Genomic DNA, 12,722 nt, shown 5'->3' with positions numbered 1-12,722 from the left:
TTGGGAACTCAAAAAGGCCTGGGCGTCCACGGATGACAACAGTGGTGGATGATCGCCGCATACTTTCTTTGGTGAAGAAGAACCCGTTCACAACATCAACTGAAGTCCAGAACACTCTCAGTGAAGTAGGTGTATCTGTCTCTAAGTCAACAGTAAAGAGAAGACTCCATGAAAGTAAATACAAAGGGTTCACATCTAGATGCAAACCATTCATCAATTCCAAAAATAGACAGGCCAGAGTTAAATTTGCTGAAAAACACCTCATGAAGCCAGCTCAGTTCTGGAAAAGTATTCTATGGACAGATGAGACAAAGATCAACCTGTACCAGAATGATGGGAAGAAAAAAGTTTGGAGAAGAAAGGGAACGGCACATGATCCAAGGCACACCACATCCTCTGTAAAACATGGTGGAGGCAACGTGATGGCATGGGCATGCATGGCTTCAATGGCACTGGGTCACTTGTGTTTATTGATGACATAACAGCAGACAAGAGTAGCCGGATGAATTCTGAAGTGTACCGGGATATACTTTCAGCCCAGATTCAGCCAAATGCCGCAAAGTTGATCGGACGGCGCTTCATAGTACAGATGGACAATAACCCCAAGCATACAGCCAAAGCTACCCAGGAGTTCATGAGGGCAAAAAAGTGGAACATTCTGCAATGGCCAAGTCAATCACCAGATCTTAACCCAATTGAGCATGCATTTCACTTGCTCAAATCCAGACTTAAGACGGAAAGACCCACAAACAAGCAAGACCTGAAGGCTGCGGCTGTAAAGGCCTGGCAAAGCATTAAGAAGGAGGAAACCCAGCGTTTGGTGATGTCCATGGGTTCCAGACTTAAGGCAGTGATTGCCTCCAAAGGATTCGCAACAAAATATTGAAAATAAAAATATTTTGTTTGCGTTTGGTTTATTTGTCCAATTACTTTTGACCTCCTAAAATGTGGAGTGTTTGTAAAGAAATGTGAACAATTCCTACAATTTCTATTAGATATTTTTGTTCAAACCTTCAAATTAAACGTTACAATCTGCACTTGAATTCTGTTGTAGAGATTTCATTTCAAATCCAATGTGGTGGCATGCAGAGCCCAACTCGCGAAAATTGTGTCACTGTCCAAATATTTCTGGACCTAACTGTATATATATATATATACATACATATATATATATATATATATATATATATATATATATATATATATATATATATAGATATAGATATATATATATATATATATATATATATACACACACACAGTATATATACATATATATATATATACACATATATACACACATATATATATATATATATATAATTAATACCTCTTCCAAATTGTCAGTTTTTTTGATTTTTCTCTTTATATTTTTATTTTTATTCTATAAACTACTGACAACGTTTCCAGGCAATACATTTTGTAATTATTTTCTGAAAATGAGAAATGGTCAAAATAACAAAAAAATGCACAGTGCTTTCACACCTCAAATAATGCAAAGAAAACAAGTTTAGAATAATTTAGAAACAACAATACTAATAATGTTTTCACACTCCCTTTAAATGTTGCTGTCAAAGATTGACAGTGACATTCAAGTCGTTAAACAGAAGCGATCGGAGCCAGCATGAGCCCCAACATAGCCTCCTATATACGGTAAAGTCCCCATGTAGACTGCCATATACAGCATGAGCCCCCACATAGTCTCCTATATACTTTATAAGCCCCCATAGCCTCCTGTATATACTATTAGCCCCCACATAGCCTCCTATATACATTATAAGCCCCCACATAGCCTCTTATATACAGGATGAACCCCCACATATCCTCCTATATACAGGATGAATAAACAAATCCGCAATTGTGGAGTCATATATGCGGCTATCCATTTCTTTGCACGCCGAGTCCTTTCTTCTCTTGTGTTCATTAGTCTATATACAGGATGAGCGCCCACATCGCCTCCTTTATACTTTATAAGCCCCACATAGCCTCCTATATAATTTGTGATCTCCCATATAGCCTTCTATATACATTTTTGAGCCCCCACATAACCCACTACAAACATTACGAACCCCATATCCTCCTGCATAGATCCAAACATCCAATACACATGAAAAACAAAAAAACAAACACTACATACTCCCCTCGCTCCCCTGGCGGTCTGCTCCAGCCTGACACTTTGCACAGCACACGCCATCATGTCTGCTGTGCCTCATGCTAATTGGCTTGAAACCGGAGCCAGCGGCATCATCCTCCACCAATGTGTTCACTTCTGTCATGAGGATGCAGATAGCAGTAACATTGGGAAGTTATCAGTGGCAGACGGGCAGCGGTGGAGTGCCTGGTGTGGCCTTTCGGCTGTCTCTGTCCACGGGCCAAACAGGAATTGCCAGAGAGCCGAGTGTGGCTCTTGGGACGCACTTTACACAACCCTGTGCTGGATCATTCTCATCCAATATCATTTTTTAGGTTAAAGCACCACTACCATGTTTCTTTAAGTGTAAGCCCCCTGTCCCTTCATATACTCACCATCATTTTTCAGGAGCGCTCTGGTCCTCCAGCGCCATTTTGTGCCTGTAAAATATGACTAGCTAGAAGTCAGAAGTTATATCACAAGCTCTCAATACATGTCTATGAGAGCCAGAATGAGGCTAAAACAAGGCCAGTATGAGGCTCTCGTAAACTTCTATTAAATTTCTGACTTCCAGCATGCTCCATGAAAAACTGGAGCAGCTGGTAAGTCACAAATCACAGGAGACCAACCGGGGCGACGTTGTAAAAAAATGAAGACGGCGGCAGGTGAGTATATGACAGGGGGCTTACATTTAAAGCATCACTGTAGTGGTGAAACACAAAAAACCTTCTAGAGTGGTGCTTTAAAGTTGTGAGGTCTCTTTACACTTAAGAGTTAAAGGTTCAATTTATTGTAGTTCAGAGAACCACCATCAGAACAAGAAGACATTACCTGACCCATCAACAGTACATGCATACATAACCAGAACAGTCATCAGTACATTATATATATATATATATATATATATATATATATACATATATATATATATATATATATCCCCATAACCACCATCAGTATATGACTATATCACCACAACTGCCATCACAATATGTGACTATATCATCACCAAAACTGCCATCAATATATGACTAAATCACCAGAACTACCATCAGAACAAGAAAACATCACCTGACCAGTCAACAGTACATGCATACATAACCAGAACCATCATCAGTACATATATATCCCCATAATCACCATCAGTATATGACTATATCACTAGAACTACCATCAATATATAACTATATCACTAGAACTACCATCAATATATGACTAAATCACCAGAATCACAATCATTACATTTTTTTTCTAATGACTGATTGCTGCTAATGTAACACATTGTGCAGATTTTTTTCATGAGAAAACTTAGAGTGAAAATCCGCTGCACATCTGGCACCCTTATGGAGTTAATTTATAAAACCCAGAATAATTTACACTTTCTATAGGACATATCAGAAATAATGAAATGTGAAGCCTCTTCCCCTACCTGGGCTCTGTTTGGAGGGTCTTTCTTGATCCATTTGATCACCGTCTCATATACCAGCTCTTCGGCTTTAGTGTTCAGGCTGTCATTGGAAATGTACGAGACAAAATCTTCTCTGGAAATGTTCAGGATCTCCTCCTGATTGGCCACCTCAGGGAAATTCTGCAGGGCATATGCCTTGGCCATATTATACAGCTCCACGCATTGCATGGCTTCTGCCATGGCCAAGATGCCCAGGCAGTTGTTGGCAGTCAGCTGTTTTTCTGCACAGAGAAACACAAGCAAATCACTTGCATTTTAGAGGTTGACATTATAAGCGCTACATGACAACAAACTGCTTTATGCCATCTGCTCATGATTAATTATAGAAAGGCCGGTATTTATTAATTTATAACTTTTTTTCTGATTGGGTATTATGAAACACATTCAATATAAACAATTATCTTTAACCTTCTATTAATATTTATCTCGGTCTTATTCCCCTCTATACAACAAAAAAAAACCAAACAGGTCACTGCCTCAAACAAGAGCAACACACTCATCTGCTGCAGTAATCATTCGCTTCTAGTTGCTTATTGGGTTCTCATGTCCCCACTTACTTTATACCTTTATACTCTTTCATATGCAACCTATAGTGTAATGAAATGAGTACACAGGACAGGTCACTGCATCTTACAAAATCAGAACACTCCTCTCATGCTGCTCTATTTAGGTCCACCTTCTGACCCGCTACAGGGGACTCAGTCTCCACATACTTCATATGACTTGGGTATTACTATTTGCCCTGTCACACAATGAGTTGAGTAGACCGGACAGGTCACTGCTTTTCAAAAGATCAGCACACTCTTCTCCTGCTGTTGTCTGCGTTCCCATAAACTAGTTGGTGCCAGAATATTAAATTATAGCTAGGGATGATCGAATACCTCACATATTCGGCTTCGCAAATATTTGCCTAAAGGCCGCTTTGCACGCTGCAATATCGTGACCGATATCGCTAGCGTGCGTACCCGCCCCCATCGGTTGTGCGACACGGGCAAATCGCTGCCCGTGGCGCACAACATCGCGCGGACCCGTCACACTACTTACCTGCCTAGTGACGTCGCTGTGACCGGCGACCCGCCTCCAACCGCCTCCTTTCTAAGAGGGCGGCTCATTCAGCGCCACAGCGACGTCACAGTAGCGTAACCGAACCGCCGCCTAATAGAAGCGGAGGGGCGGAGATGAGTGGCCGGAACATCCCGCCGACCTCCTCCTTCCTTATTGCGGCCGCCAGTAAGGTGAGGTTCCTCGTTCCTGAGGTGTCACACGTAGCGATGTGTGCTGCCGCAGGAGCGACGAACTATTTCGTACACCGAGCAGCAGCGATATTCGAGAATAGGGGGCCATGTCACCGATGAGCGATTTTGACCGTTTTTGCGACGATTCAATATCGCTGATAGGTGTCACACACAAAGACATCGCTAAAGCGACCGGATGTGCGTCACAAATTCCATGACCCCAACGAGATCGCTTGAGCGATGTCGCAGCGTGTAAAGCGGCCTTAATAGGTCGCTGCAATTTGACTATTTGCGAATATTCTATGCGCAAAGAAAATCTAAGGGAAACCCGAACAACAACAACTATTCGGAACTATTCCGGCTTCCCATAGACTTACATTGCGCTTCGATATCCGCATAACGGCGACCTATTCGTTGGATATTCGTGAAGCAGAATATTTGAGGTATTCGATCATCCCTAATTATAGCCCAATACTTCATACTGGTATATGCAGCCCTTTAACTACTTTAAAGAGGTTGTCCACTACTTTTACATTGATGGCCTATCCTTACGAAAGGTTATCAATGTCTGATCAGCTGTGGTCCGACCTCTGGTACCCCCGCCGATAAGCTCTTCTCAGTGCAAAATGAAATGATGTGTCGGGAATGCATAGTATAACCGGAGTTGTGCCAAATTGTATGCTTATTTCTAGAGCTTGTCATGAGATTCATGCCTTCTGAACCACGGGCATCACGAATCAGACACCGGCCACCAGCTATATTATTGTAGCCATGTATGTTTTACTCTCAAACTCGGTCGCGTCTCAGAAAAAAACATATCTTGAAGTGACGAATGAATACTAAATATTTGGGTTTCGGTTATTCGTACCGTATACCTACTACTATCCTAGTATTCGTCACAAATAATGAACGTAATGCAACTCAATGGAGGACCCAAAGATTTTTCTGGGAAAACTTAAAGGGAACCTGTCACCAGATTTCGGCCCTATAAGCTGTGGCCACCACCACTGGACTCTTATATACAACATTCTAACATACTGTGTATAAAAGCTCAGGCCGCTGTATACAACGTAAAAAAACACTTTATAATACTCACCTGGGGGGTCGGTGCGGTGCAAACTGGTCAGATCGGTGGCGCTGTTCTACTGGACTGGCGCATCCTCTTTCGGCCATCTTAGTCCTCCTTCTTCCGAAGCCTGGGGCATGACGCGTCCTACGTCATCTGCACTAGCCAGTATTGAGGTCCTGCGCAGGCACATTACAATGCTTTGATCTGCCCTGCTCAGGGTGTGAAGGCCTAGGCTATGAATCATTTGTTCTGTATAATATTATAATTAATAAGCTAATCTGTCTTCATATATAATCCTTATACTGTTTTGCCACGTATACTTAACTGAAAGAGTGTGTAATCGAAACTAACCATGCTTAGGAATAAGCAGAACAAATGCACAGAGAACAAAGTCTTTAGTAACTGATATTCTTGCATAGACTCTTGTTTGTCCATGTCTAGACGCACTTGAAACTAAGGGTTGTTGCTGACATATAGGAAAGACTGTTTAAACAAGAAAATGAACCATGCCTAAGCTGATTGGTTGGTTAACCCTAGAACGCATATCTGGGGCCTCGCAGGCCTGCTAGGTAATTTGTTTTCTATGGTAGATTGAATTGCTTGCGCGTTCTAGGGTTAATAGATAACTTGGATGTACTGAGTAAGCTGTATAAATATGTGTGTGTTGAATACAGGGATGAGAAGAACTTCATTGTGCTTCTCCCAACGAGAGACATGTCTCTGTGTGGTTATTTTCCCTGATTCATACAGATCTGCACAGACCTGATTTGGAATCCTCCTCCGTGACCCTGAGAGAGACCCCCTGGAGGTCTCCCCCAACAAGGGCAGATCAAAGTGCGCCTGCGCGGGACTTCAATCCCGGCGAGGATGTATGACATAGGACTTGTCATACACCCAGGCTTCAGAAGAAGGACGACAAAGATGGCTGAAAGAGGAGGCGCCGGAACTGGAGAACAGAGACACCCATCTGACCAGTCTGCACCGCACCGACCCCCTAGGTGAGTATTATAAAGTGTTTTTTATGTTCTACATGGCGGCCTGGGCTCTCAGATACAGTAATATAGAATGCTGTATATAATCGCTCACTGGTGGTGGCCTCAGCTTATAGTGTCCAAATCTGGTGTCATGTTCCCTTTAAAAGAAATGCTCAGGTTCCCCATTGACTTTCATTAGTTTAGTTATTCGTCATGAATACCGGAATAGTGATAGGTACTCATTTACAAATAACCAAAACTCAAAAATGTAGTATTTGGTCATCACTAGTTGACTAGTCACCGGTCGGTTTCTCAAACTATGTCTTCACTTCAGAGAAAAACATCCAGACAGTGCCTGATTCATGCTGAATGTACCGTACTTCAAGCAACATGGTCAGGCTGAGTTCACATGTCCAGTAATTATCGGTTAGAACGGATTCGTTGGCAAAAAAAGTTCAGCAAACACAACTTCCTTAAAAATTTTGAAAAATATTGATTTTTGCAGGATCTGATTTTTTTAACATTGGAGTCTAAGGAAACGGATCCGTTAACTGATTGCTATTTAGCCATCCGCTTCTCTTTCATTTGTAAAGAACCCGTTTTTTGCTCATGGGATCCGTTTAAAATGGAAGGTAAATAGCGATCTGTTCACGGGGACATTTTGACCCCAAGCTTTACACTTTATTCATCAAAAAAAAACCACTTACTTACTGTTTGGATGTGTGAGGTAAAATATTGGCTGTTTTTAACGTTACACTGGATATTTATCAGGTGGCCTATAGCAACCAATCACAGCTCTGCTTCTATTTTGCTACAGGTCATTAATAGGAGCTCTGATTGGTTGCTGTAGGTAATAAAGGACATTCTTAGTATAAAACAGCTTATGTGTCAGTTAATATGATTTTGGTGATATGAGGGAGAGAGTGAGAGAGGAAAAGAGTGGGAGAGATACAGAGAGAGCGAGAGAGAGCGGGAGAGAGGGAGGGTGGGAAAGAGGGAGAGTGGGAGACAGGGAGAAAAGTATATTGGGAGAGAGGGAGAGTGGGAGAAAGAGAGGAGAGAGTGGGAAAGAGAGAGAGAGTGAGGGGGAGAGAGGGAGAATGGGAGAAAGGGAGAAAAGTAGAGTGGGAAAGAGGGAGAGTGGGAGAGAGGGAGAAAAGTATAGTGGGAGGGAGGGAGAGAGGGAGAGTGGGAGAGAGGGAGAGTGGGAGAAAGAGGAAGAGAGTGGGAAAGAAAGAGAGAGATAGAGAATGGGAGAGGGAGAAAAGTAGAGTGGGAGAACGGGAGAGAGAGAGAGCGGGAGAGTGGGAGCGAGGGAGAATGGGAGAGAGGGAGAGTGGGATAAAGAGAAGAAGAGAGTGGGAGAAAGAGAGAGAGTGAGTGGAAGAGAGGGAGAATGAGAGAGAGGGAGAAAAGTAGAGAGGGAGAGTGGGAGAGAGGGAGAGTGGGAGAGAGGGAGGATGGGTGAGAGGGAGGATGGGAGAGAGGGAGAGTGGGAGAGAGGGAGAGTGGGAGAGAGGGAGAAAGAGAGGAAGAGAGTAGGAGAAAGAGAGAGCGATAGAGTGAGTGGGAGAGAAGGAGAATGGGAGAGAAGGAGAAAAGTAGAGTGGAAGAGAGAGAGAGTGGGAGAGAGGGAGTGTGGGAGAGAGGGAAAATGGGAGAGAGGGATAGAGGGAGAGTGGGAGACAGGGAGAGTGGGAGAAAGAGAGGAAGAGAGTGGGAAAGAGAGAGTGAGGGGGAGAGAGGGAGAATGGGAGAGAGGGAGAAAAGTAGAGTGGGAAAGAGGGACAGTGGGAGAGAGGGAGAAAAGTATAGTGGGAGAGAGGGAGAGAGGAAGAAAGAGGAAGAGAGTGGGAAAGAGAGAGAGATAGAGGGAGAGAGGGAGAATGAGAGAGAGGGAGAAAGTAGAGTGGGAGAATGGGAGCGAGGGAGAATGGGAGAGAGGGAGAGTGGTATACAGAGAAGAAGAGAGTGGGGGAGAGAGAGAGAGTGTGTGTGAGTGGAAGAGAGGGAGAATGAGAGAGAGGGATTAAAGTAGAGTGGAAAAGGGGGAGAGTGGGAGAGAGGGAGGGTGGGAGAGAGGGAGAACGGGAGAGAGGGAGGATGGGAGAGAGGGAGAGTGGTAGAGTGTGAGAGAGGGGGAAAGAAAGGAAGAGAGTAGGAGAAAGAGAGAGCGATAGAGTGAGTGGGAGAGAGGGAGAATGGAAGAGAGGGAGAAAAGTAGAGTGGGAGAGAGGGAGAGTGGGAGAGAGGGAGAGTGGGAGAGAGGGAGGAAAGTGGAGTGGGAGAGAGGGAGAGTGGGAGAGAGGGAGAGTGGGAGAGAGATACACCTAGTTACTATCCCGGGCAACATCGGGTACTATCTATAGCTAGTCTTATCATATAAAAAAATATTTCTTCCTACCTAAGAATGACACGCAGACTTTACAGAACGTGTGGAACTGGAATTTGCTTGCCGCTTCCAGAAGAATTTTGGCGTTGGCCGAATCTATGATCAGGGAACCTGTATAGACAAATTCCAGTAACAGTTCTAAGACTTCCGCATTGATATTGGACATAGCCAGCTCCAGTTTCTCCCCGTTTTTAGCTTGTTCCTTCGATGACCTGGCAAATACAACAACATTCTTAGACGTAGGTCCGTTCATACTGTAAAAAACAGAATTTTTGCAAATCATCAACTCTTTGCAGCAGATGGTAGATTATAAACCACAATAATACAACTCATCTCTTACTGGATCTGAAAGAGAAGGGTTTTTTTTTAGGATCATTCAGCAAAATTGATACGAAAAAAAAGACAAAGAAAAAAAAAACAACAAAGAAAGCATTTTATTGCTATGGTTATCTGCATTCTCATGCATAAGAGGTTGCATACGTAAGGAGTATGAGGCGACGTTAATGAAAATGGGATACAATGTTAGGGAAACAATACATTTTAATGAGATCATTAATTACTGAGTGTGAGAAAGGCTCTAAAAATTGCTCAACTGGAGCAGATTGGAGATGGATTTGAATATGCATTCGTAACGAGAAGAAATTAAAGAGATACCAATTCAACTGTCCTTTTTGCAGAATTTTTTTTTTTTTTTTTTTTTCCAAAATCACTTGACATTTAGAGCTGTATCTCCGCGAGACACTCTTCTTGCCGGTAGCAGAAAATGATACCAGTTAATTTAACCTTTTTGATTTCAGTGAATGGTAAAAAAGCAAACAATTATCAGTAAATATAGGCTCTCAAGTTTATAGAATTCTGTTCTGCCATTTCGTGGCTAAAGGGCTCGTGCGTATACTCGTACTACAAATTTGTTTTGTACAGTGCTGAATGTTACCACCGCATGGTAACTGTTTACTTGTCTGCTTGGTACAAGGTGGAGTACCAGCAAATCCACTCCGGGCTAGGGCAGCAAAACGTAAGTGCCCGCTACCACCCTGTCCTAAAATGTTGAATGGTTGCATTAGACAGGTATCTTATACAATGGCACATATGGCGGCACAAAGGGTGCTTATGGCTCTGTTATAAAGAACCACAAGACACTGTGTGCAGATGAAAGGCTCAGTGAAAGAGTTTCCTCTCTGTAAGTTTCTAAGTAACTTTTGCAAACTCTTAAAAGCATCGATCTGCCTGCTAATACACTAATTCTCGCCATTCCCATGGGTGTAGCCAATGGGTGCTAGGGCAGGTGTCAACTAATGATGGGCGAGCACTAAAATGCTGAAGTGCCCATTCCTTGAGTCGAGCAGGTCAGATACTCATTGGGCTCAACTCAGGTAATGAGCATTATGGAAGTCAATGATTTGGCAGTTCGGCTCTCTGCCCACATGTAGTCAGCCATAAACAGCACATTTCCAGGGGAGGGAGGGTTTTTTTTTTTGGGGGGGGGCATTGTTTTTACTCCCAGTGGGAGCCATTTAGATACTGCAAGTGGCTCTCACTGGGGTGCCGTCCCCCATCATTCAGTGAAGCAAGCCTGTACGTTGTGTTCAATATTTCACAAACAACACATCCAAGCACTGAGAATACCCGAGCACTCCGACTCTCGATCGAGTACCGAGCACCCTTGCCCATCATTAGTGCCATCAAATTGACCTTCCTTGTACAGGGTAGTTAAATACAGGTGTAGGGCAGTAACCATCCTAGCTACACCTCTATCATATATTGCTAAATTTATGCTTTAGGGTATATTCAACTCTATTTTTTTGCCACTCAAAAATGTATTTTTCAAGCAGAAGATGGTTCAGAAATTGCTCCATTTCTCTATCATTTTTTCCTTTTATTAGCACAATTTTGTTGGCTTTATGAGCAAAATACTCTGCTTCTATGCCCTTGGAAATCCAAATGATTAAGATTTGTTCTACAAGCAGTTGCAGAAATCAATACAGCACACACCATTTGTGGTGTACTGAGAGTTTCTGCTTTATTACATCATGTGACCAGCTTAAATAGTACCTCAAACAAAGAAATTACCATGCACCAATAAGAGCCGCAGGGGTGTGTATAGAAATGTGAAACTTCCCTGTCCATCAGAGTAAGCTGAACCCTATGACATCATTCAGTTATAAGACAAGATGGTTTATATAAAATAAAAAATGGCTTGTATTCTCCCACAGCTTCCTGAGTGTTTTTTTAACTGCATTTTTTTGTCTGCCAGTTATCGGATGTTTTTTTAATTCCATTAAAGAATTAAGAAAACACTGGTGTTTTCTCTGCTGCTCGGTACTTGTAACTAGCGATGAGCGAACACTACCATGCTCGGGTGCTCAGTACTCGTAAGTAGTGATGAGCGGGCACTACCATGCTCGGATGCTCAGTACACGTAACTACTCATGAGCGGACACTACCATGCTCGGGTGCACAGTACTCGTAACTAGTGATGAGTGGGCACTACCATGCTCAGGTGCACAGTACTCGTAACTAGTGATGAGTGGGCACTATCATGCTCGGGTGCTCAGTACTCGTAACTAATGATGAGCAGGCACTACCATGCTCAGGTGCTTGGTACTCGTAACTAGAGATGAGTGAGCACTACCATGCTCAGGTGCTCGGTACTGGTAACTAGAGATGAGCGAGCACTACCATGCTCAGGTGCTCGGTATTCATCTCAAGCAGTTGGATGCTTGGATGGGCGCGACTCGAGTACCCGAGTATAATGGAAGTCAATGGGGAACTCAAGCATTTTTCTGGAAATGCTCCAGCCCCTCATTGTCTTTCATTATACTTGAAAACTCAAGTCGCGCCCCTCCGAACGTCAAACTGCTCGTCACGGACACCCAAGCATGGTAATGTCAACTCTTCACTAGTTACAATACCCGAGCATGGCTGTGCTCGCTTATCACTAGTTACGATTACCGAGCACTCGAGCATGGTAGTGCTCACTCATCACTAGTTACGAGTACTGAGGACCCGAGCATAGTAGTGCCCGCTCTTCACTAGTTACGATTACCGAGCACTCGAGTATGGTAGTGCTCGCTCATCACTAGTTATGAGTACCGAGCACCCAAGCACGGTAGTGCTCGCTCATCACTAGTTACGAGTACCGAGCATGGTAGTGCTCGCTCATCACTAGTTATGAGTACTGAGCACTCAAGCATGGTAGTGCCCGCTCATCACTAGTTACGATTACCGAGCACCTGAGCATGCTAGTGCTTACTCATCACTAGTTATGAGTACTGAGCAACCGAGCTTGGTAGTGCCCACTCATCACTAGATATGAGCACTCGAGCATGGTAGTGCCCACTCATCACTAGTTATGAGTACCAGAGCATGGTAATGCCCGCTTATCACTAATGTTACATAATGAGGCAGCACTGATGAACTTTTTTTCTCTCATACCAAATTGGCAGAAGAAAT

The 12,722-nt window shown here is 43.3% G+C and overlaps 1 protein-coding gene across 2 annotated transcripts in view; it reads right to left on the bottom strand.

The window, feature by feature from the left end:
* The window catches only part of KLHL29 (kelch like family member 29), a 1,297,105-nt gene that overhangs the window by 264,504 nt on the left and 1,019,879 nt on the right, over window positions 1-12,722 (bottom strand). For both annotated transcript variants that reach the window (XM_075341153.1, XM_075341152.1), the window contains 2 exons: window positions 9,282-9,481; window positions 3,561-3,820 (listed from right to left, as the gene is read on the bottom strand). In XM_075341153.1, the coding sequence (XP_075197268.1) occupies window positions 3,561-3,820; window positions 9,282-9,481 (460 nt within the window). The remainder of the gene's footprint in view (window positions 1-3,560; window positions 3,821-9,281; window positions 9,482-12,722) is intronic.

The sequence above is a fragment of the Anomaloglossus baeobatrachus genome, chromosome 3 (assembly GCF_048569485.1).
Source record: "Anomaloglossus baeobatrachus isolate aAnoBae1 chromosome 3, aAnoBae1.hap1, whole genome shotgun sequence".
Classification (NCBI taxonomy): Eukaryota; Metazoa; Chordata; class Amphibia; order Anura; family Aromobatidae; genus Anomaloglossus; species Anomaloglossus baeobatrachus.
The sequence above is the reverse complement of the archived record's forward strand: the minus strand, read 5'-3'. Positions and strand labels throughout refer to the sequence as shown.